Source organism: Hippopotamus amphibius, chromosome 3, assembly GCF_030028045.1.
Source record: "Hippopotamus amphibius kiboko isolate mHipAmp2 chromosome 3, mHipAmp2.hap2, whole genome shotgun sequence".
Classification (NCBI taxonomy): Eukaryota; Metazoa; Chordata; class Mammalia; order Artiodactyla; family Hippopotamidae; genus Hippopotamus; species Hippopotamus amphibius.
In genome coordinates, this window is record NC_080188.1 from 69,713,474 (window position 1) to 69,739,608 (window position 26,135).

Here is a 26,135-nt window from a genome sequence, read left to right on the forward strand (position 1 = left end):
AAAACCAAATAAAGGGAGAAGGAAGGAAGGAGGATAATGCCAATTCTTCTGTAAACCTGGGGCATGCTAATAAACAACTTTTTAAATGTGAATTTGTCCCATCTTATAACATACTAACATTGAACTATTTTTTTGTTGTTGTGCATTTTGTGTTTCAAAATATTGTAGCCATTAAACACTTTCGTATAATGATTATCATTGACATCAGAAATGTGAGGAAAGTATGGTTATCTCAACCTTTTAATTTGATGGGCAGTTTGTCAAATAAAATAGCATTTTTGAATTGTAATACAAAGGGGTAATAAAAGAAGATAGCCATTATAGCTTGAAGCCAGTCAAAACTATGTATTTGTTATTTTTTAAAAAGTTGGATTATTCTAATGAGATTATATAAATTATCCTAATAGTCCTCATTTCTTTTATTTCCCCTTAATTCCACTCATTGCATGTTGTTAATAGCATATAGAGTGACACACTTTCAGATCACTGCTCCTACGGTGAAGCTTGTGAGTTTTATTGGTTGGGCCAAAGTGTTTCTCTTTCTGAGTGTTTCAAGGTAGAAGAGGCCACATTTCCTCTCCTTCCTTCTCATGCCATTTTATTAAGAACATCTCAGGATTCCAAAACACACCTTTTTCCCCAACAAATGGCAGGGACCAAGTGAAAACATCCATGAAATTTGGAAGCCAGTATGGATGAGGAGAACAGTTGAATTGCCTGATATTCATGACATTGTTCTCATACTTCAATACTGCAGCTGAAAACAAAAAGAAGGACATTACATTCACAAGCACATATTTCTGCTTCTACAGATGGCTTGAGTTGATCAAGAAAATTCAACTATATATTTGACTTAAGTTCCAAAACACCAAGGCAAATAGCTTCATTGGTCATGAATGTTTATCCTAGTTATGCATTTAAACTTCACTCAGTGTAATCTCTAACTGCACAATATACGAATACTATACGTGAAATGGCATTATAATTTGGCAAATATTTCTATAAAAATAGTTAATCAAACATCAGGAATTGGAGCAAGCTCCTTTTGCAGCCAAGAACATTTTAGTCTTATTTAATATCTGATGACACTAATAAAAGTGGCTAAGTTAGTGTGATATAACTTAATAATATCCTCAAATATTTGAATAGAATTTATTTCTATTATTTTTAAAGCACACTTTTTTTCCAGTACAACTCACAATAGCTGCACAAAACAGTTTAAATTAGACTGCATTCGTGACTTAATAAAGTAAAATGTTTGGATTGAATCCTGCCTTAAATAATATGCTGGTATCTGACTCCACCCTTGACTTCTGAAAAGGATGCACCAGCCACAAAAATAGGAAAATAAATATGCCTGCTTCACTCTACTTTGCCTGGGTGTCTGTAGGCTGGATACACACTCACATGGGATGTTATGGTTGCAGACATGTTAAGAGTAGAGCCTGTCTCACTTCTTACGAGGTTCAGAATTTCACCTACAGCGATCGGGACACAGGGTGAGCAGGTCTTCATGAATACTTTCAATGACCCAAAAGCTATCTGTTTTAATAGGGTCATCTGCTCTACGGATAGACAATTTTAAGTCGTGGGAAATTTCCAGGGTGAATTTAAACCTCCTTTACTACTTACTGATCCTAGTTCTCCCTTCTGGAAAAATACAGAACAAGTATACTTTTGTTTCTAAATGACAGTCCTTTAAATATTAAGAACATTATTCTCATATTGTACCTTGCTGAGCTTTGGCAAGATTTTACTTTTATTATCCTATCGTGGCATGATTAGCATTATATTAGCAGAAATTATTGAACAGATCCTAGATAATGTCAAATGAGTTTTTCCTGGTTTTGTTTGGGGGTTTAAAATATAGAAAAATTAGTCATCTCGTGACGTTTTAATTTTTAGACTGACTTTTTTATGTGCAAGATGTTATCGCATGGGATTGCTATGCATAAAGATAGCCCTTAAAAATCTGTTTTTTTGAAAAGTTACCAGAAGTTTTCTGGGTTTGAGCTTTTGCATGAATGTCTGCACTAATATCTTACTCAACTTCTGAATTATCAATATCGCGAACATAACATTCCTTTCAAAACTCTGCATTTGTCTTCCACCTGGAATCTTTTCTCAGAAACCTCTGAATCTCCAAATTCTTCCCATCTTTGGTGCCCAGCTCAAACACTATCCCTTCTGTGAAATCTCTTCTGATTTCCTCTGATGGATGTCTCTCCTCTGAATTCCAAAAGCCCTTGACTTACAGCTCTATATTGCATTTATTATTCAATTTTGATCATAACTATTCTATGTATATATGTATATGCCCAACATCTCTCTACGTCTATAAGGACAAGTACCATACAGCAGGCTTTCTACTTCTTTATGTTTCACATACCACCTTCTTAGCATAGATGCTCAGAAGCTAAGGACATATCTTGATATTTCCCCTATAATCTTTTTCAAGAAAACTCTTCCTAATCCCTTTGACCCTTCCTCATCTGACACAGCTTCTAGAGCCTTTCCCCCATCTTCTCATCTTATTCTGGACGCATGCCACATCAGCAATGCCACGGTTAAAGTGTGGCTCAGAACTAATATAATCTTGGTGGGGTTGATCAGTGCAGAGCATGGGAAGGATGTATAGTTTTCTGTGATTTGCATACTACATACATCATATTGCAGCTGAATAATAAGTGGATGTTTTCAGCAGCTTGCAGTTAACAAAAATCACACTTGAGAACAGTGAGGTTTTTTTCTTTGAATCATATTTCAGGCTGACCAAACCAGTTCCAGGGAACAGAATCACAGAGGGTTAGGGACAAGAATTGCAGATAATGCAATCCACACTGATGTGGGGGGAGTTACTGTCTTCTTCCCATGGAATACTGAATCCCCCGTACACTTCTATAAACCTATTCTTCTTTGCATTATCCTATCATTTATGCGATATGTCATTGGGCCTAAGGATACATTCACATAATATCAGAAACATGCAAAATGAAAAAGTCATGTCAAATTACAATATCAATATTTCAGAGCTGCCAGATGGGAAAGGTGAAGTACTTCCCACCTTTGCTAACTGCTCCCTGAGCACCGGCTCCACGGAAAAGGTCTTTACTATTTTTGAATACTGCATATTCTTAACAGGAATGGATCCTCCTATCTTCAAAAGCATCTTTTTAGGTTCTAAGTCATCTTTTTGAAGAGTATAATTTCTCCTTTAAGTCCCCCCCACTTTTTATTAACATTAGGTTGGTACAGCAGGGAGAAGGAAAATGTGTTATAACTGACAGTACCCCAGAGGAAAGAAAGAGGTTTTCTATAATATGTCATTTAATCCCTACTACAAATCTGGGAAACAGATGTGACTGCCCTGACTAAGGATTTGAAGTTGAGAAATGAGGTGACTTTCTCAGGATCATGCAACCAGGAACTAACTGGAAAATCTCACTCCTATTCAAACTCAGCTTTCATTGGCACCAAATCCATTCCCTTTCCACCATTCCCTCTGTCTCTCCTAAATTATAAATGTGTGAGTTCTAGTCCTAGCTGTTATACTAATTTAACTTTGAATAAGGTATTCATAATTAAAGAGGTTTTAGCCCTTTGCCAAAATACATGTTTGAGAAAAATGAAATAGGACACACATTCACAAGTGCAGATAAGGCTTATCCAATAGATAAAGCAGAAATTCTGTTTTGTATCAGGTGAGACAAAGCTCAACACAATTTATCTGCGTGCCTACGGATAAAGCAGATACTGTTTACAGATTTTATTATTTTTTTATTATCAGCAGAAATAATACCATTTAACAGCAGCTACACTTTCTAAGCATCTGCTCTATACCAGGCACTATATTTGGTCTTCTATAATCACAAATCTTTGCAATCTCTCTCAAAAGTGATTCTTATTTGTATTTTCCAAATAAGCAGAGGAGTTATTTGCCTAAGGTCACACATGAGAAGCAGCAAACCTCAGTTTGGGTTTGGGTTTGCACCTGAAGTCCCTCATCTTTCCAGTATTCCATGATATTCTCACCCTAACTGTACAAATCATTCCACGTCTACCAAGTGCTGGACACAGATTCTCCTTCCACATTTATTTTTTTTGAAAAAAGGAGCTCCGTACTGGAAGGCCAGGCGCCCAGACCGAGAGATGGATTCTGTCATGAATTACTCACAGGACCCAAGGTCACGTAATGTCTCTATGTCTAAATTACCTCACGTCACTTCATGGGTTTATCCAGACAATTTATACGACCTCTTCCAGATCCAAATGATGTTAACAAACTTCTGGAGCATAGATCTCATCATTAATGCAAAGATTGATGAATATTCTCAGTAATTCTAAGAGGCTATTTACAGAACTTTTTTCTTATTTTTCTATCGATTAAAAAAAATTCCCTTTAAAAATGCAAATGCAATAATACGTATTCTTTTTTTCTCAGTCACATAAAATACTCATGCAAATATACTTCTCAAATAATCTTACATTAATGACGTATGAATTTTGAGTTTCTGCATAATAAATATATATGTTACAAAAATACACGAAGAAAGTTAAACCAGAACAGTCCCAAATATCCAGTCACGAAATTCACAGTTAACGTTTCATCTTCCACCTCCCACATCGTCCGCCCCTGCCACCTGCCTCTGACTGTCACTGGAATTACAAAACTCAACTGGAGCCCTAACAGGGTGCTCTCCTCTGAAGTACTTGAAAGACGTTTTTCTCCAGTGCCATATAAATAATACAAACGGTTTTACTTCAAGAATCACTCAAGACCACCTCCTGAGACCCTGTCTGAGAAATAGAGAGCAGGAAAAAGAACAAAGTCTACCATCAAGGAACTCCATTCTGCTGGCAATTACACATGACCTCAAGTCCTTTAACAATTGTATCAGACGCCAGGAGAGGGATTATGACACGTATACGGGCCTTAGGTTATTAACCATAGTTCAGAGCAGACCAGACAGCTCAGAAACAAATGCTCTTCTGGTGCACATGCAGATGTGAAGAACAGCCAGAAGCAATTTGGCGCAGTAGAAAGATTATGAATCCCCATGAATCTGGGAGAACTGACTGCCAGTTCTTTCTCTGATGTCAAAATTATGGTTGTAAAGTTATGCAGTTAATTGGTCCCATCATGCTTATGTAAAAGATATAAAATCAGTAATAAAGAGATGGCTCCTACTCTGCAATAGGGAACGGACAGTGGACCACTATCATTTCTAATGATATCACTAGGCCCTCTGAATATAATGAAACCCGAGGAATAGAATCTAGATCTTAATTCAATCCTCCATCTATCAAACCATGCACTAAATTGCTAGGCCATATCCAAATCTGTAAGTTAAAGGGGGGTCTCTACTACTTTAAAATTTGAAATTTTGGTGAGACACAAAAACCAATAGTTCACTAAAACTTGAGAACATTCCGCAGCATCTTCTTTGCAACTGCCTTCACCAGGGAAGCTGATGGCAGGGCAGTAAATGACAAAAATAGGAAGGTCAAAACAGAGCTTCCAGTTTAAGAGAAGTTATCAAAATATGACTAGCAAGATGCATTGATTAGCTCACCGAACCATGGGTTCAACACCCTCCCGAGTCGATTTCAAGAGAAACACAGAGCTTGCTTTCCAAAAGCCTTCAGATTAGTAACCGTAATGCTCCAGACATACCGCTGCATGAAAGGGTTTTCTCCACAGGAGAGGTGCTACAAAGTTTTAAAAATCTATATGTTCCCCTAAACATTACTTTGAGGGGGTACAATTTTCTTTTTTGACTTTTTAAAATATTATAGCATTTAATATACACACAATTGAGGTTAAATATAAACTTCTTAGGTCCACAGGTCTTAATCACCAAGCTAAACAAAATGGGGGGGGGGTACAATTTTCATTTAAAAATTTGGGAAGATACATATGTACATTCATGTATGTGCGTAGTTACTGTCGTACATGTTATAACATCTATGAACACAATCTCTACAGTTCCTTCCATTAGAAATCTGACTTCTAACTCGTTTCCCTTTTTTTTTCTTCTCGATGTCCTGTACTTGCTTGATGGGTTCTGTTTTAAAAAGATTCCTTTATTATTATTAGTGACCTAGGTAAAGGGCATGACCTAGGTCAAAGGAAATTTACTGTTGCATGAGGGTTACTGTATCTGTTGAGCAATGGCTACACCTGTAAATTCACTTTTATTCTATAGCTCATAAGCTCAGACTCAAAGTACATGTTCACGGCATTTATGAAGATGGATTTCAAGTCTTCAATTTATAGGTAATTTTTAGGTAATTTTGTCATAATGATATTCTTCAGTATGGGTTTCCAGAGAAACTTAATGTTTAAATTGCTCAATTTAGTACTTAACAGAGGCTATTTCACAGGCACGTGGCCAGTAACTTCTACATAATGACTGAATTTCAACCAACCTGAAATATTTTAGTATTACTGGATACTAACAGTAGGATATATAATTTTCTTGAATCTATTAGCTAACAATTTTGTACTTATTGAAATACACACACACACACACATTTCTGTATATAATCCTTTTACACCCACATCTAACCCTTGGTTCTCTCTTACCTTGTACATGCCTTTTTCTTGGCACCTATAACACCTTCTTTAACTTTGTGACAAGTCTCTTACATAAAATGTGGATGATATTATCTTACATGAAGGAAGGTGACTCTACTAGATATATCTGTGAAATTATCTGAGCCAATCATATGATTATGTCTGTATGTGTGTGTGTGAGTGTGTGTTATGTGTTTCCCTTCTTAATACTGCATTATTAAATTCTGAATCAGGTATTATTCAAATACAGAATTTTGAGTAAAGTAAGTAGAAGGCAGACGATAGAAGGGATGAACAAGACATAGATCTGTCTTTTTTTTTTCTTTTACTGTGCTTGTACCACACCAGACTCATGGTTGGTGTTCAGTAGTGCTGGCTGAAGAAAAGACCTCATGAAAGGAAACAGAGAAAAGAAGGACAAGATGGAGAAAGGAAGGAAAGAAAGAAGGCAGGCAGGTGAAGGAAGAGAAAACAAAGAAAAATTTAAAAACATAAAATATATATTGATAACTTGTCAGGACACTAAAAACTAACCACATGTAACTAACCACATATGAACAGAACTCTGAAGGCTGCCTGAAAGAATTTGGGAAAAAGCTAATATGTCATTTCAAAGGCTAAACTCTGTTTTAAAGCTGTAAGATTCTAAAATAGATAAGAGTAGAAATAATGTTGTCTCTGTCACACAGCAAGTATACGACCTTGGGCAAATATTTCTCTTTATTTGAGTTGCACCTTTCAAACTTGTAAAACAGGAATAATTGTCATCTTCAAAATAAGAAGATTAAATAAAATAATATATGGGATTAATATGTATAATATATACAGTAAGATAAAATTTTGGTACATGAAAAATGTAAAGTATCATGACTCAGTTTCAAATTCCTTGAGGAGAGAATGGCTATCTATTTTTAATAGTTTTGTCATTTTACAATTCCCACCTAATGTGTCACATCGATATACTAGGATCTAGAGAATTTGGGTCAAAAATTGATCCTTGAAATTAGCTCAAGTCCAGTCAAACATTGTGAATCACTTCTAACATAACAATTTCACATAGAGAATTTGAATTTCTACCATTAAATATTTTTTGCTAAGTTAAAAGTAGGAGTCATTGGCAGTTTTGAGTTCCTTAGTTTGAGCTGGTGCATTCCTTTAAATTCTAATTTATACTATTATAATGCTAAAATAAGGCTTAATCAACCCTAGACTAAACGAGAAAGATTTAGCTGAAGCTTTAAACTACTGGAGGAGAGGGCATGGATATAGAAAACACTGCCCATGCCTTGCTCTCTTTCAGCACAGGTGATACTTATCGGCTCCAGATGTATAACAAGGGCAAGTGTACCCTGGTGGGAGGTACTTTGAAACCTAGTGCCTGTTTCTGTATCTGTATCTGTTTCTGTATGCGATCATACATATCTGTAGACAATCACAGAATAGGCTTTCACCTTGTACTTGGTGTCAAGCCTTAAGCTGTAGCTTGCTTGCAATGGGTCTAGGTTGCTATCTCCAAGATATCCTTGGCACTGAGTTAATATTAAGCCCATACACTTGATACCTAGTTTTTTCGGGGAAGTGATGTCACCAAGTCTCTTGCAGGTCTAGAACCTTTAGATAATGAATAGCAAGTAATAATCCATTGATTCATGTCTTCATATGTATAAATTATATATATGTATGTATATATGTGTGTGTGTGCCTGTGTGTGTGTGTGTATGTGTGTGTGTGTATATATATTTCCTGCTTTTCCTCCTGTGAAATGCTTTATTGACAATTAGATTGCTAGAGAAGTTGGTTTCAGTCCAGGCTAAGACTCTTCTAACCATCTGTCAGAAAATGGAATGTAACACCTCAAGATGCAAGCCTTAGTGGTCCCATCCAGTGGCAGTAGAAGAGCACCAACAACGGAATCTGGATGGAGGACTTTGCTGGAGGTCCTGTCTTCATCCCCAAGTAAGGGTTCACAGAACACTGCCATCTGATTCTACGGCCAGAGCTTTGTGAAAAGCGAGGATTACCTCACCCACGCGGTGTAATACTTTGTTGAAGCTCCGCAATTACTTAACTGATGAAATTTACAATCCTGTAGTGGTGATGGTTAAGAAATCAAGGTCATTTGTTAGGACAAAGATACATAGATTATATGTAGCTTAATTCAATTAAAATATATAGTGAGAGTAATTCCTAAATAGTAAATCTTGATAGGTTTTCTATTTTCTATTTCACCTCCTGCTCCATTAATTAAATGTTTAAATGTAAGCAAGGTGACTACTGGACTAAAACTAATCTATTTAGAAAGCGGCCTCCAGCAATGACACTTTCACAGCAGAGCTGAATAAACAGAAGCAAAAGCATAAGTGCTTTAGGGGGTATCTTTTCAAGGGAGAAATCATTTCAGAACAGTACAAAAGATATTCTAACTTTAATCTTTTAATAATGTATGTATTCAGATGTATAACACTCATGTAATTTTAAAGTGATAACAAATGACTCTTCATTTCAAAGGCTTTCCCTTTCTTATTGAAAAATAGTCACCTAAACACAATGAAGCCCTGAGTTGAACAGTGGATCAGTGCAAACACTGCCCTGAAAGCTTTCACATAACAAAGCTGATGCACAAGAGCACAGAAGGAGGTTAACCTATGGGCCCTGGAGTCAGACTGCTGAGTTTCAATCTCAGTGCTATTCACTGACCAGCTTGTATGAACCTTGGGGAAAGTATAACTCCTGTGCCCCGGTTTTTCATCAATAAAATCAAGATTATAATGTAGTTCATAGAGTTGTTGAAAGATTAAATGCATTTATTCATGGAAAGGAAACATAGAGTGCTTTCTGGCAATGGTAACTTCTCAATAGGTATTAGTTATTATTATTGTTATAGGTAGAGGAAATCACAATCACAGATCAATTCCACATATTGAAGAATTCTGGTTATAAAAGGCAGTGTAAATGGGACGTTCTACTGAAACCTCTCTGCAGTTAATTTTATCCATTTATCTCAGAGGTGATTTCTCTAAAAACCAATCAAAACCTTCTAATTTCAAGTTCTCTTTACCTTTAAAATTACCTCTTTACCTATCTAAATTTCTTTTTTTACCATCTCATACTGATAATAAAAGGAGTTAATACTAAGAGTTTTGTTTATGGTTTCTGCTTTGCTCCTTCTTAGATTCTTATATTCCATCAATTTCTTGGTAGACTGTCCTAGGTTTAATAATCATTATTAAGAAATTATATTCCAAAAAAATAATAATAATAATAATCACAAGACCATAAAAACAAAACACACACACACACAAAACCCAGTAATTATCTTCCTGGTGTGTGTAATTCTACTAACACTCATTGGGCTAAAAAACAAAAATGTTTATCAAGTAAATGAATAAATGACTATTTTTTGGTGGGGGTGTACCTTACTTAATTGTTTTACTTTAGCATTTGTTAGCAAATATCAAATAACAAGACGCTCCCATGAATATGTATTTACATTTTCTTTTCCTTTTTTTTTTTTTTGACTTAAACAACAAACATTTATTTCTCACAGTTCTGGAGGCTGGAAGTCCAGACCAGAGTGCCAGCAGGGTCAGGTTCTTGGTAAGGGCCCTCTAATTGGTCTTGTCCCCACATGGCCTTTCTTGGTGCATGCAGAGACAGATCCTCTGTCCTCCTATCTTTATAAGAGCATTAATTCCATCACAATGCCCCATCCTACGACCTAATCTAACAGTGATTATTTCCCAAAGGTGCCATCTCCAAATACATCACATTGGGGGTTAAAGCTTCAACATAATGAATTTGGGGGGAGGAAGGGACACAAACGTTCAGTCCGTAGATGGTATTTTTATAGTTTATCTGAATGTAAATACAATCTGAAGTGAAAGATTAAGTATCTACACTCTCTACACTGAAATAAGTGAACTGGCCGAACAGTTGCTCAAGACCAATTAAGAAGACCTTTAGATTTGAGATGATGGCAAGAATAAAGCAAGGGTTGGGAAAACTGTCGCCACTGGGCAAAGTCTCTAGATTAATTTTATCCACTTTGTAAGGCAATGAGGGATCATATTTATGGCTCTGGTTGCAAACACCCCAAAAATGCTTTAAAAAGGTATATGTCAATGTTAAAGGTCATGCCCATGCCTAAGACAAGCCTCAGACTCTACAGAAATGGCTGCTTGTTATAAAATGTGGGTGTCTTTGCAGGGAAGTAAGCTTTTAAGCATGCTGTAGGCAAAGAGGCAGAGGTGTTACTCAGGGCTGCCTGCGCACTGATTCTACTCCCTTCCAGAGACCCCCCCTGCCTATCTCCCTCTTCCGCCCAGGATAAGAATCAAACCTAGCTGGTTCTTATTTGGCTCCTCAACCAGGCAGGTTCCAGCTATCTCTAAGTTTGTGGAAGTTATTCCTGAATGGTGAAACAAGTTCCCAGGGTGAAAGACTGCGGTGCAGCAGGGAGTGAGATTCTCAGGGCTGGCAACCCTATGCTGTGTCGACGGTGTGTCACTGAGAGCTCCTGCTGGAAGTCAGGGCTCCAAGGCAAGCTGGCTTCAGATATGGTGCATTTGCTGCTAGAATTCACATCATGACTGCCAATCAGATTCCTACCTGGGGTCATCACATTAACAATTCAATCCTCCTTTACAATGGTATCGTCCCGACAAGTCATAAATTATCTTTTAATTTATAAATGTATCTACTTGTAGCCCCTGTCTACTTTCTGACTGGGAAATATTTGAGGATATTGAAATTGCAAGTTTTGGTAAGACTAAAATGCTTTTTACAAATAATTCTATCAAGTTGTCTATTAAAAGTCCAAAACATCATAATACTTTTTTTTTCTATCCAAAAGGGTAGACTTTTGCCAAAAAAAAAAAAAAAAAATCGCCAAATTCTAGTAAATAATGCTTTCCCTGTCCATCCTTGAAACCCAATTTTCAACATCTCTCTTCCTTAACCTACTTTAACATCAAATGGATTTTTTCCCCTGGTTGTTACTTTAAGCTTTGGTCTTGATTAATGTATTAGTTTGATTGTGATTTAGATTTTCCTCTCAATTCCAAAATACATTTTACTTAATAAATTTTACTTAATTACTTAATTTTACTGTCAGTAGATTTTCTTAGAACTGAGTTGTACACCCCTGGTATATATATTTATTTTTCTCTACCTCTGTGGCATATATCCATCCATCTAGCCACTCACCTATCCATACAACAACTCATTTGAACTATGGAGAACTGGTCCCACAAGGAAACCTACTACAATTTACTTTAGATTTATTTGAAACACAGTTATAATCACTAGAGGGAGAAAGGACTTAACTGTTTACATCAAGGTTTAAAACACTTTTTTAAAGAGGTTTCTTATAGTTTTCAGCCAAACTGAATTGTTTAAAGCAGAGTTCACATCTGCCATTATGTTCTTCAACACTGAGAGATTTCACTCTAAGATTGCTTACATGTCACTTTCTCAGTTAAGCTTTTTTTGTTGCCACCAGCTAATTTCCACTCTCCTTTCATACCACTTTTTTCTTTGTAGGATTTTGCAAATATATTTAAATAATTATTGGTGAAATTCTTTAACGTCTATCACACTACTAGATTATAAATCCCACTAGAGAAAAAAACATGTCTATCTTTTTTATCTTGTATCTCAGCACTGTGCATGGTACTTGGCATACAGTAAGTTTGTTGCATGTGGATGAGGTTGAAGTCACTTTCACAGGTGGAAAATTATTTTGAAGAAGCAGAAGAAGAAGAAGAAGAAAAAGAAGAAGAAGAAGAAGCAGCAGCACCAGCAACAACTGAAGCAGCAGCAGCAGCTACTTGTCATTGCTGCATTTTTCTTCTGTTTAGTGTATCTGGATAATTGTGAAACTGCTTTTCCCTTAGGGCTACCGCTTCACAGGAGAAAAACAATTCAAAGGTGCTAAGTGCTCTGCAGATGTTTAACGCCAACTGGGAAAGGGTATCAGCCCTGGTTACAGCATTAATTTTAAAAGAGATAAAGCTCTGAGGGTCAATACCAATGGGATACTTTGGGTGCTGTCTTGCCCAGAAAGAAAATGCTTTGATCAATGCATGTATTGGCTGCCTACCATGTATGAAGCATGCTACTTGGCCTTACAATGTGTATGAAAAAGCCCCTTATTCAAACTAATTATAACCTGATTGGGAAGTTAAGGGAATGCACAGAAAAGCTAATCAGAAACAAAAGTAAAAGCTAAATACAAGGGCAAATAATTGGTATTGCAAGCGTTAAGAACTACCGACAGACAGACTGGGGAGGGGGGAGGGGTGTAGTCCATTTAGATGGGCAGAGAAGAGAAAGACAAGCATTCTAGATATAGATGAAAAGAAGCGGGTGGGCAAAGATGTGGAGAAAAGGAAAACTAAAGTTGTTCAGGGCAATGAACAGAACAATCTGTCTTAAGTAAAGGGTTCACACAGAGAGAAGCAGAGAGACAGGTCACAAAGGTAGATGGACCCATAAAGTAAAATTGTAACTATGAAGCTGAAGAAGAGGAGTATTCTGCCAACTTCTGGGGAGCCCCACACTGACACATGGCATAATTAGAGCAACATAAAATATTCAATGGTGATAATATTTTAATAGTGCACAACATTTTGTTTCAAAGTAATCTCATTTATTATTCACAAAAGACATTTTTTTTCTCATTTTACAGAGATGTCACTGTATGCCAATAAATTTAGCTGACTTAGTTGTTTGAAGGCAGAGCTGCGATTCAGAGCTACATCTCTGGCCATGGCAACTTGCAGGAGTAAGCAGGAGTTGTCAGAGTGAGGAAACCGAAGCAGGAAGGTGGGCAAGTTGTTTGTCTGTGTTAGTGCAGACTGGAAAGGATAAGAACTGCATGGATTTAAGTGGGACAGGGAACGACATAGGGGAAGGGACATGTCCAGTCCTTACCGCGTGCTCAAAGTTTCTTTTAATTGCAGGCAAGTATCAACTACTAATCAGTACTACTGAACATTTGAATGTGAAGCTAATCATACGACTATTATCAGTTTTAAGATGGCAGAATAGACTCACAGACAGAGAAAACAACTTTTGGTTCCTAAAGGGGGAAGGATGGGAGGGATAAATTAGGAGTCTGGGATTAACAGATACACACTACTATATATAAAACAGATAACCAACAAGGGCCTACTGTACAGCACAGGGAACTCTAATCAATATTTTATAATAACCTATAAGGGAAAAGTATCTGAAAAAGAATATATATATATATATATATATATATATATATATATATAAATTGAATTACTTTGCTGTACACCTGAAACTAACACAACATTGTAAATCAACTATACTTCGATTAAAAAAAAAAGATGGCAGAATACACCTATTTTTTTTTCTTATTCTTTTACTGTGCCAGAGAGCTATTACTGATGCCTTAATTCGCAGGAGTTTTAAAAATCAAATCATACTCTCACTACTAGGTTATAATTCCAGAGGCCTTTATGGTCATCTGTTTCTAAGAATCAAATGGTTAACTCAGAGATTCCTCACGGCTGTTTCTTTCCACTGACTGTGTTTTGAAGGTGCTTGCAACACAGTTTTATTGTACTGCCTTTTAAAATTCTCATTAACATTTATTTTATTCAAATACAGTAATCCTCCCTTCAGCAGTGAATAACTAACTCCCACTCCCATATACTGTACACAGTGTTAGCATAATAGCTTGAAAGTGCTTCAGAGATTTTACATAAAAGTCTTTTGAAATTGTGCTCCCACTGAAGAATATATCTTTCTTCTTCCTATCAATTTATCTTTTTCTCTCAGGAGAATTTTTTTCTTTTATGAAAAGGTTCCCAAAATGAAATGTTTCTATCCCCTCCCTGAGAGATTGCGATCTGCCCTAAAGACAAGAGTGAAAGAACCACAGAACCTCAAAGACAGCAATGTGCTGATGTCTATTGTTTTATAAGTTCCTACCTTGTTAAATCAGAACCATGGACAAAGAAACAATGCGCATCTTACTTGAGAAACTGCTATTGGTCTCAAGCAAAACTGCATCGCCTAACACGGTGATGGATGGAAAAAGGCTAGGTCTGTTTTCATGGAGTGAAATCCCAATTTTCTCTTTCTCTTTCTTTCTTTTTTCCTGTTTTGAGGGTTTCTTTTTTTTTTTTTTTTAACTTGTAAGTATAGTATATGCTACTTAGCAATCAGCCTCGGTGAAGAAAATTATTCATTTGAGCGCTCCCTTCACTAGGTGTAATACAAAAAAGGTTTAATGCCATAAAACAACAAAAAGGTGTTCATATTTTATATACATACTTTTGGTAAATAACAGGTTCATGGTGGGACATGCAAGACAACCTACAGAGTTCTTGCATTCCTTGTAGGTACCAAGTGAATTTTTGGGAAAAGATGGAGAAGCTTTATCCAGTCAAAGGGAACTACTTCTTATTGATTTTACGCAAGAGGCTTCCAGATTGAGATTTTGTTTGGGAAAAAAATCTTTGCTGCTTAAAAATAAAATGGTTGCAAAAACACTGGCCTTGACTTTATTTTTAACTCTTTCAAATGTTAACCATTCTTCCATGTACAAATCATAGTTTATCCTAAACAAGACCTTCTCCGACCATTCTAGAAAAATCACCCCTTGCCGAATGTACTTAGTGTTTGACTCTCTTAATTTTACTTAATGACACTGTGTCCTATATTTTCATTAAATCATCCAGATGTCTTGCTTTGTCAACTAGTTGATAAGCACCTGGTAGGCAGAGAACATGTTTTATTTGATTTCACACGCTTCTTGCCACAGAGAACCAAGGGCAGCACCTCTTTTCTAGGAACTCGGCAACAAGAAAAGGGGGACAACTATCCCTCAAGCCCTGCTATCCATGGTTGTGGCAGAAACTCTTTGTGCCTATCAATAACCACGCCCCAAGGCTGCAGAGGAGGGTGCCCCACAGTCAAAATGGCAACAAAACAGACTGTGTGGCTACAGCAAACTCCAGCCAGCAGAGGTCACTCTCTGGGCCAAGTGTGCAGTGGGTGGAGAGTCACATGCCACATCTGTAGGACAGCAAAGGCAGTCAGGTCTGGCGAGAGGCAGAGATGGGAAGGGTGACATGTGGTTTGCCCTTTGGCACAGGATCTCTGACAGATCCAGGAGGTATGGAGGTCAAGCTCCAGCCCTCAGCAGGAGGTGGGAGAGTGCAAGCAGGAAATCAGGGCACAGGCAAAGGGGAAGGCCCACTTCCCAAAGAGACAGTGGAATGCAGGAGGGAAATGAAGGTAACGAAACCTTCATAAGGACTGAGGACACCAAGCAGGCACCTGGGAAGGCATCCTGGATACCAGCCTAGGACAGGAAGCCACCTCTCATGACTCACTTAGGCATGAGAATGGCTCCCAATTCCAGGAGTCTTCAGACTGGCTCAGAGATAAGGCTCCCGTTTCCTGCCTCTCCTGGGCTATATTTGACCTCACATGTATTATTGGACTGGTTTCTCTTTCTGTTTCATTTCTCTGAATCTCAGAAAGCTGCACTCAGAAATGCCGCATATATACTATCCAGACCAATGCCAATGAGGATGAGTGACTGTTTCACACATTCTCACCCATTCTGCCACACCTCTAACACCTCACATCATTTCCAAATAAAGAGATTACCTTTATTAAAGAAAACAATGTGGCCCCTGCTCCTCCTCTCTTCGTCAGTAAATAATGCCCTCTCCTTTACTGGTCTCTTCTGAGCACACAGGTACAGCATTGCAGAAAGGAAGTACAGGATGCTGGACCAGAAGATGTCAGTTTGATGCCAGTTCATCACTACCTGACTGAGTGACCCTGGGCAAGGCAATTACCATAGAGACTCACTTGGGGGGGGGGGGAGGGCAAATCATATTTGCTTTAAAGTTTAATTCAATTTTTAAAAAATAAATGAATACACACTCACCTATCACAAGATCTGACTCATGGTAGGTGCTCAATAGATGAAATCTGAATTTGAATTTCAAGCTATCGCCTCTTTTTGCTTATTTTTCTCAATCCTTTACATGCACAGTCACACTATCCTTATTTAAATCCCTATCCTTCTTAAGAAGCACGATTTTGGGTTAATTTCAATTATTCTTTCTTTTAAAGCCTATACCTATCAGAGTAGTAGCTGTCAACCCTATTAGACATTAGACTTTCCTGGAAAACAAGTAAAAAATAACAGTGCCTGGGCCCCATCTCTGACCAATGGAATCTGGAACTCTAAAGATAATCACAAAATTTGCATCACACAAAAAATGAAAAAATAAGGAGACAAAGAATGATTAAAAATGCTTAATTAAAACCAAACCAAAAGAAAACTTAAGAATTACACATACTATACAAAACTGCAAGAGGGATCTGAAAATACTCACCTTTGTTATTGTATACATCTAAGTAATTTGGTGCTGAAAAAATTGTAATGAGAGAAGGGAAGCCTGTTGTTTGGCTTTTCCTGTACATGCGGTACCTAAAAACAATAAATATGAGTCAAAACGAGGCTAACTATGGAAAAAAGATATCAAACTATAGATTTAGAAAGAAAATTAAAGTTTTATTATTCAAAGACAATTCAATTATGGAGGCATTAAAACTTTCTCAAGTCTGTTATACACAGATATCAGTTCATTTCAGGGGTGTAAATGAAAACATATGGTCATATGTACAATTTCCAAATAGGTCTTTTCTAAGTTTAGCAGACCCGGGGGAAGAGTAGAATTTAGTGAAAAATGATAATTCACTTCCATGTTCAATAGAGAGGACAAAGGCTACTTTTTGCACACAGATACCTGTACCTACAATGTTTTCCCAAAGTTTGCCAATATTTTTAATGTAAATAGGTTAAATAAGCAGAGCAATGTACAAAACTTTACCACTAATAACCAGGCTGATTATTCTATTTGTAACAATATTCTGTTATGGTTATATAAATCCATTCTGCCTAGACCAAGTGATTTGCTTTTCATACAATGTCTGGTTAAATCTACAGGTTTTACGAGCTGAAATTGTTTCTGTTTTAGAATTTTATTTATTACCAATCTCTTCTGGTGTCTATAGGTCAAAGATTATTGCCTCAGAAGGGTAATATTTAATCAATCAGTAAAATGAAACATCTGCAAGATCTCTGGAAATAAATCAACAATCCAGTTACTTTTCTTCCACTGAGACAAAAATTGGACTCTAGTCCTCAAATAATCAAAAAATACAGGAGACTACCAAGATGAAAAGGTAGCTTATGACTTCTATGTGACAGATTTCAGGAATATCAGTTTAGAAAAATTCCTAAAGTGCAAAACAAAATTTTATCATTTCTTGGTTATTCCGTGTCAGTTATTTCTGGCAGATTAATCATGCCTAATTTAGCTGGGTTCTAAACTGGCCTCAAATAGTACCTTTAGATAGTTAATAACCACCTTAAAATATATAATTTTACGAATATTTTGATACTACTTTTCCCAACAGAAAATACCCCTTCAAAATCTATTGAAATGTCCTAGAAGTATTTATTCTGCTTATGGAACTGAGTTTTGTTGGGGGAAAAAAATCAGAATGTGAAAGATAGTGACACTCTTAATCCTAGTACCTTGACTTTATAAACTGTGGTTGACTATACCTACTTGACAACAAATAAAAACAAAGAATCTGGATGACATAATCTCAATTTTTCCCAATGAATCAATCAACTGATCATTTTAAACAAATATATTTATTGATTTTAACTGATGCACTTAACCTATTTTCAAATAAGCAGATGGATTTCAGGTCTATCATAGGATTAAGATACATCTGCTTAACGTGTTCAGTCAGTGAAAAAACAATGGTGACACCACTGCCCTGAAAAGTGAAAAAAATTATTTGAGGACCTGATTGGCTGGGTATATCAACAGGTTACTACAAACATCAGCTATAAGAGCATTGAACACACAATACTGGATCAGTCCACACTTGATTGATTGCTTGAGAAAAGCTAATTTTGAAAAAAACTTAGGATCTGCCTTGATTCAGAATCATCACAGGTATGCGCTTACTTCAGAATGCAGGCTTCTAAATTCCCAGTCTGAGTACACAGGTTATAAAAATAAATGTTCCTCCTTTTGAGAAAATTTAGAATACGAAGGAACGAGTTTAAGCGTTTGAAGGCAAAACAATGCCTTTCAGTGGAGCTTACAGGGAAGGCTATTGGACTTCAAATCCTAGAATTAACTATGCTTATTTCTCCCTGTGCCTATCTCCCAAATGTGGATTTAATGCATGATCAAAGTGCATATCTGATAGTTTTTAGATTTCTGAATCCTTAAAATCAGTTTACATTTTTAAAATTTGCCAGATATTACAAAATCATGTTACGCATTTGTTAGTTAGGATATAGGAATTTCCCCATCATTTGAACGTCTTTATTTTTGTCCTTTAAAACTTTACCAGGATCAGGATCGATATTTTTTAAACAAGGGTACAACATGCAATATCTGTTAAATATTATGCGTAATTCTCATCTACATTGCCAATCAAGAGTGAAAAGTAGGTGGTAACTTACTCACTTATGGGACAATGATAAGAGCAGGAATTGAAGGACTGAAAGAAATAAGAGGAGGTGGCCTCACAGACAGCCAGGTGAAAATTCTACCTGTTCAAGCTAAAAATGGAAGACCTTTAAAGGGGACTTCACAGCACATCTGCAACCACTTTTTCCCCAGGACCCTGCCATATCTGTGTCACCAGAAGGCAATTTTTAGATCTAATTCCTCCAGGCAGAGAGCTTGGCAAGGAAACCCTCCACCACTGAGCATGTAAGGAAGTGACAAAGGGCAATGCAGGGTTTTCAGAAACCCACAAAACTGCTCACCCCGCGTCTTGGGCTTCATGGGCTCGGAGTATAGATAACAAGTTATTGTGCTGTAAGAATTCACATACAGCCGGGTAACTGCCAGAGACAAAAAGAAAAGAGAAGCATCTGTTATGAAATCATCAAGAGTAGCACATTTATAACATCCAGATCCACTTGATCAAGTATAATCAAACATACATCATTCATGAAATAAGCCTCTCAGGAGAGATTCTCCCCTGTGGCAGAGAAAGTACCTATAGCTGTACTTTTCTTTTTTTTTTTTTGAAGTATAGTTGACTGACAATGTTGTGTTAATTTCTAGCGTACATCAAAGTGATTCAGTGATACATACACACACATTCTTTTTTATTTTCTTTTCCATTATGGTTTATCACAGGGTATTGAATATAGTTTCTTGTGCTACACAGTAAGACCTTGTTGTTAACCCATTCTATATATAACAGTTTACACCTGCCTATAGCTGTACTTTTATTGATTGATTAATTGATTGATTGATTGATTTAGGCCGTGCTGCGGGGCTCGTGAGACCTTGTTCCCCCACCAGGGATAGAACCCGGGCCCCCAGCAGTGGAAGCGTGGAATCCGAACTATTGGACCACCAGGGAATTACCTACAGTTGTACTGTTAAAGGGCTGGAGCTGTGTGAACTGGAAAAAGAATGCTCCCATTATATAACAACCCTAGAAACATATCCACTCACAGAGAAAATCAACATTATCAAGTCTACATCTAAACACAAAGTGAACAGAAGAATAAATATGAGTGGAATTTAAAATATAAATCCCAATTTTCTCAAATACATCACTATTTGCACTTGGGTGCCTGCTTGAGAGCTTGACAGAAAGGACTGAGCTAGGAAGTGGGAGAGAGTAAGTCTTCTGAGAAATCAAACTGTCAACTTCTTTATGGGTACATCAACTGATTATATCATTCAAAATCTAAACAGAATTATGAAATTCACAAGATTTAAAAATGTGTACTTTCAATATGACCAACAGAATTTTTATCTTAAGGCTTATTCTTTCCTGTGACTTAATAAAAATATGAAATATACAATCAAGATGATTTTGTCTGTTAAGAAAGTCTCAAAACCAAAGATGAAAACGTCATTAAAAATGAAATTCAAATTACAAACTAAACTTGAAAGACCTTTTGCAATCACCTTATCTCTGCTCTAAGAATTTTGATGAGAAAAATGTGTATCATAAAAATGAATAAATTTTAGATAGTTCACATCAAGAGACAGCAAACCAATGCTTGTTTAAATATAAACAAATTACAGATATTCACTAGAACCTAAACTACATACACTATAGGAAATAATTTAAAGTTATAAAAATACCTCTTTGGGGAAATACTTAATAATATATGTTGCTCAAACAATTTTTAATAAAAGAGAAGATGAAAATTGTTTCTATGCTACAGATTTTATAAGAATTCTCTCATTATCAGGAAGAAAATACCATTAAGATGGCATACCACTGTAGAGATAATGATTATAAAAAGGTTCAGCTCTTTGGCAAAAGTAGGATCTGAAATCAAAAACAGTCATTGTGCATGTGTGCACATGCACATCACATGTGTGTTCTAGAATATTCTAGCAATTTGCTAGGGAGAGAGAAAGAGGAGATATCCATGAGGCCTTCACTTCCTAGTGTTCCCAGGTCATCCCATAAATAAACCGTCTAACTGATGAACATTAGCATGACTGCAAACTGCAGGAGAGGGCCCACCCAGAGTGTCTGCATGGAAATGCGTTGGTACCTAGATCAAGAGTTGACCAACATGTGTCTTCAAAGATTTCTGTTCCATTTTGGCAGAAGGTGAGTATACCACCTTTCCAGATCAATGTGTCAACAAAAGAAACAATTTCAGAGACACTGGTTGGTCTTCAAAAAATAGCACATTTGCCTGGTACATATTTAGCTACAAGATGCCCAGCCAAAGGGTGACAGAGTAGGGGTGGCACTCAATAAAAGTTCTTTCCCTGTCTCTTTAAGCAGTGTACTTACATTTCGTGTGCCCCCAAAATGCTTCTGTAGAAAGACACTTTATTGCCTTGTTGTACCACTGTAAGACATAGGTCGTTTGTCTAGGTTTGTCGCTTTTTTTCCCTTGGGCAAATGGACTGACTGCTCTTTTTTATCTATTTTTTTCCTTTTGGAAGAACTTACCTAGCCTTACGAAAACATAATTTTAATATATTTTCTTCATGCTAAGTTTGATGTCCTTATGTGTTTAAGCTCAGTTTTCTCCCATGGAAATATACATCTTATTTTTAATGGAAATCTGAAGAAGATAAAATTAACCCAGCAGCTATTTGCTAGGTTAATAGCTTTAAGTGAGGAACACTTGCATTATTACTTGGAGCAAACTCATTTTGAAGATCTTTAGAAATGTAAAAGCATGCATAATCAAATACTAGAACTTTCTAAGCATTACAAACATTTTCCTAAATAATTTCTTTAATAATATTAGGGAAAAAACCCTCTACAACATTTTTATGCTTTTTAATGGAAATGATGATAAACCATGAAGTGTTCAGTTGAAAAGCACTAAAAAAGAATTCTACATTCTACATGTAGAATGGCAGGAAAAGCACAGCTCAGAACACCTTAACACCATCGAGAAAGTTGGAAATTCAGTAATTCATCAATCATTTATGGAAGACTCGTTGATGATTTTTTTTCCATTTGTTATGAGACACAGGGAGGGGTGGTATGATAAGTGCAAGGTGTGGCTTCTGTCCTGAAGGTATAATCTAGTTAGCAAGATAAAACTTTTTTTTAATTAAAAAAACTGCATTAAAGATAAAATAGTGACGTTTTATAGAGACATTATAAAGCAAAAAAGAAAGCATGTGGGTCTGAGGAAATCTTTTTGAAAAATATCTATCTTGTAGTAGTTTGTTTTTTGTTTTGTTTTTTTTTCTTTCTCTGTTCATTCATAAGGTGACACTTTTGAGCCCACCAAGAAAAAAGAGCCTTTCTTCCTCCAGGCTGCTCAGCCCAAGCCAGGGCCATGGCTTTGTGAGCAGAGGCCCGGCGGGATGTCAGCCCCACTCATCCGCCTCCTCAGGGACACCCCTGTCAGGCACAATCTATCTGCATGAGTGACTCCGCTGGTACGGTTTTGTTTAACCCTATGTCTTGAACATGTCTTGGAACAACACTTGCTTCAAGGACTGGTGAAGGCCAGTAATATTCATTTATCAGCATGTGTTGCTGTATTTGGGGAATACGTTATTGTATTCTTTGAAAATGTTGTTTTTTCTATTGGAATATGATTATTCCTTAAGCACTAGAAACTGTGTCTTTGAGTAGAAAGGGAGGTGCAAAGTTCCATGGAATAGTAAGGATCCTTAGATTTGGGTTCTTTTCCTGCTTCTTTGAGCCTGAATCACCCCATTTGTAAAAATGCAGACAATATTATTTATTTCATAGAATTGAGATGAAGATTAAATGAGATAGCAATATATGTAGATGTCCTAGCCCAGTGCCTGGCCCACAGCTGTAGACACTGAGCAACTCCTATTTGTCTCCTCACCACCATAGTGTGGAGGGAAGCAGGCACCACAGAACGGTGAGTCAGCAACCCCAGATTCCAGCAGTGGCTGTTCCATTTATTAGCTATGACTTGTGTTAGATCTTAAAGGCAATGACTTATGGGGATTAGCAGACAGGCAAGGGTTGAGAATTCCACCAAAAGAAGGAGAGCAATAGGGAGGAGACTGAGTATGAAGAAAGGTAAAGAAAGTAGAAAAGACAAAAAGTGAGAAATGATAGAAAAAGTGACTGGACATTAGAGCAAATAGCTATTGTTAGACTCATTCAGTTGCTTCTCTTATTGTTTTTGTTTCTTGCTATATTAAACTCTATTTTAGACCTTGAAATAAATCTTGTAGATTTCAGATGCTTTAACCATGATAATAGCCAGCAGGCATTATTAAAATGTTTTTTTTATGCCTCTATGCCTTTGCATATACTCTCCCTAAGTTTGTTTGTTTGTTCCTCTGTAGAGGCTCATTCTTCTGCCAAGCCTTAGCTAAATTATCACTTGTGAACCCTTCCCTTCAAACCTACCTCATCCTGAGGTGTACAAAACTGCTGCATCCACCGTGTTCCCGCAACATATGAATCTAACACATCACTTGCCACGCTGTAGTGTAATTTATGTTTATACATCTGCTCTCCAGTAACAGCGAATGCCTTCACTTCAGGGACAGACACTGTTTTATCTGTCTTCATGTCCTAAATGCTCAGCAGCAATTTGTCAGCTTACTGAAGCTCACACAAAACTGCTGGAGTAGCCTCCACGGGGCAGTTACACAGGTGTGAGATGCAAAGGGTTTTCTTCCCCTCATTGGCTTCAGCAACGCAGAGGCAGGCAGCCTGCAATCCTCTGCCAATAGACCAAGAGAAAGCCTCCACCCGCCTCCTGGGTGCCTCACCCACTCTCGGCCTAGTGGAATGCAGGACTCGCTCCCCTGCCCAGCTCTTCCTCTGCTTCTTGGGGCCTTGCAATGGGTTCTTGGCCCTGGGGTGTCCTGGCGCCGCCCGGATGCTGTCAGGCCTATCTTTTCCTAGAACGTGCTGTGGTTTTTTTCTTTGCCCCCGGGTTCTCCAACTGATTTCATTTTGCCCACTAGGGATCAAGTCTGGAAGGGCTCCAACATTTCCAGCCAGAACTTTATCAAAGCTTAAGTCCTCACTTGCTCCTGGCTGCCAGCTGCCTCAGGAAGAGCGGGCAGTTTTTATTTAAGGCAAACTTTTTATGGAACTATAACATCTTTACAACAAATTGCACAAATGAGCAGATGACAGATTGATACACAAAACTGCACAAACCAGACGACTGCAAGTGGACACCCTTGTAACTAGCACTCAGATTAATACAAAGAACATTACCTGAACCCCAGCAACTCTTCATATCTCCTTCAAGTCACCATCACTTCCTCTCTAAAGGTAACCACTATCCTGGCTTTTAACATTATAGACTTGCTTTCTCTAATGCTGTACTCTTATTGCAATGAAATCATCCAGTATGCACTCTTTAGTATCTTTCTTCCACTCATCATTATACTTGAGACATTCATCCATGTTGTTCTGTGCAGTTTTGATTAAGTCATTCTCATCTGCTGTATATGGCTCTACAAATATACTACAATTTATTATTCACTCTACTAAACAGACATTTGGGTTGTTTCTATTTCTTGGCTATTATGAACACTGCTGCTATGAACAATCTTGTATATGTCTTTTGGCAATGTGCACACCTTCCTAGTGGATATAAAAATAGGAGTAGAATAGCTTAGTTGTTTGAAGGTTCATCCTCACTGTATACCAAAGCAGCCACCTGTAATTCGGGATTGGAGGTAAAAGGAGACCACTTGGGTAGTCATCTTTCTCGAATTCCCAGAGTGTTATCGCCCTCATATTTTTCACCACTTTTCCTGCTTGCAAGAGCCTCCTCCACTGATTCTGGTTGGATATGTTCTACTTATCCTTTAACAGTCAGGTCTAATAACATTTCCACCATGAGTAGTCCCTTAAACCCCATTCATCCGTGTGTGTGTGTGTGTGTGTGTGTGTGTGTGTGTGTGTGTGTGTGTGTGTGTGATAACCTCCACATTTATCACAGAACTACTCACCTTGCAATTTATTTGTCAGTTTCTATTTATTGGTCTCTGCCATTAGACCGTCAATCCTTCAAAGGCAGGGGCTTTGAGTATCTATAAAACTTCACAGAAGGCATATATAGTAGGTGCTCAGCTAATATTTGTTGAATAATTGAATGAGTGAATGAATTCTCAAAAGGATACCCATGAATGGAACAGTGTGAATTGAGGGGCGGGGACAGGAAGGATGCTGTGAAATCAGGTGTGATTTCCACAGACTAAAAATGAAGGTCTTTAACTCAGAGTGGGAGGGAGGGAAGGCAGGATGGTCTAGATGCTGGTTATATTTTAAAGAAAGGGTCAATAAGACATGATGACTGGTTAGTGGTGATTTCAGCACGAGAAGAAAAAGCAAAGATAATTGCTAGTCTGTGCGCCTGGGAAAATGAACTGTTAATAAAAACAGAAAAACCAGGAGAAATCCCCAGTAGGAATTAAGCAAGTGGTAAGGTAAACAATAAAGCTTCTCAGGCAAGGTGAGTTCAGGATAAGGTGACAATGGAACACCTAAGATAAAAAATTCCAGCAGGAAACTAGAAATAGAGAATTCAGGAAAGATAAAGAGATAAAGGGACCAGACATAGATTTGGTAATCTAACCAGAGTTCATAGTTTACAGTGAAGCTAAGGGAACAGATGAGGTTCTTGGGAAAAGTGTGAAGAAAGAAATGCCAAGAGCAGGAGGAAGACAAAGAAAGAGGCAGCAGAAGAGGCAGGGATCTGCCTGATAAGTTAGAGGAGAATCAGGATATGTGAAAAAGGAGGCATCAGAGGATTTCAAGGTAGGAGGGGCTGACAAGAATGTCAGCCGCAGAAGAGAAGTTGGGCAGCTTGTGAACACAGAAGAAAGGCTGCTGATCTGTGATTAAGAGACCAGTGGCAATTTGAGTGAGCTGCTGTTTGCAGCTTCAAAAACATGTTTTAAGTGCCTGTCAAGATACTCTTCAAATCTCAGCGCTTAGAGGGACTTTGGAATGGTTGGTTTAACTCACTCCTTCTGAAGTAAGCTATACCTAGAAC

General features: G+C 37.4%; 1 protein-coding gene across 2 annotated transcripts in view; it reads right to left on the reverse strand.

Moving 5' to 3' along the window:
* PPP3CA (protein phosphatase 3 catalytic subunit alpha) overlaps positions 1-26,135 on the reverse strand; it is a 307,553-nt gene that overhangs the window by 32,238 nt on the left and 249,180 nt on the right. For both annotated transcript variants that reach the window (XM_057729018.1, XM_057729017.1), the window contains exons 7-9: positions 19,437-19,514; positions 16,969-17,063; positions 632-757 (exon numbers count right to left, since the gene is read on the reverse strand). In XM_057729018.1, the coding sequence (XP_057585001.1) occupies positions 632-757; positions 16,969-17,063; positions 19,437-19,514 (299 nt within the window). The remainder of the gene's footprint in view (positions 1-631; positions 758-16,968; positions 17,064-19,436; positions 19,515-26,135) is intronic.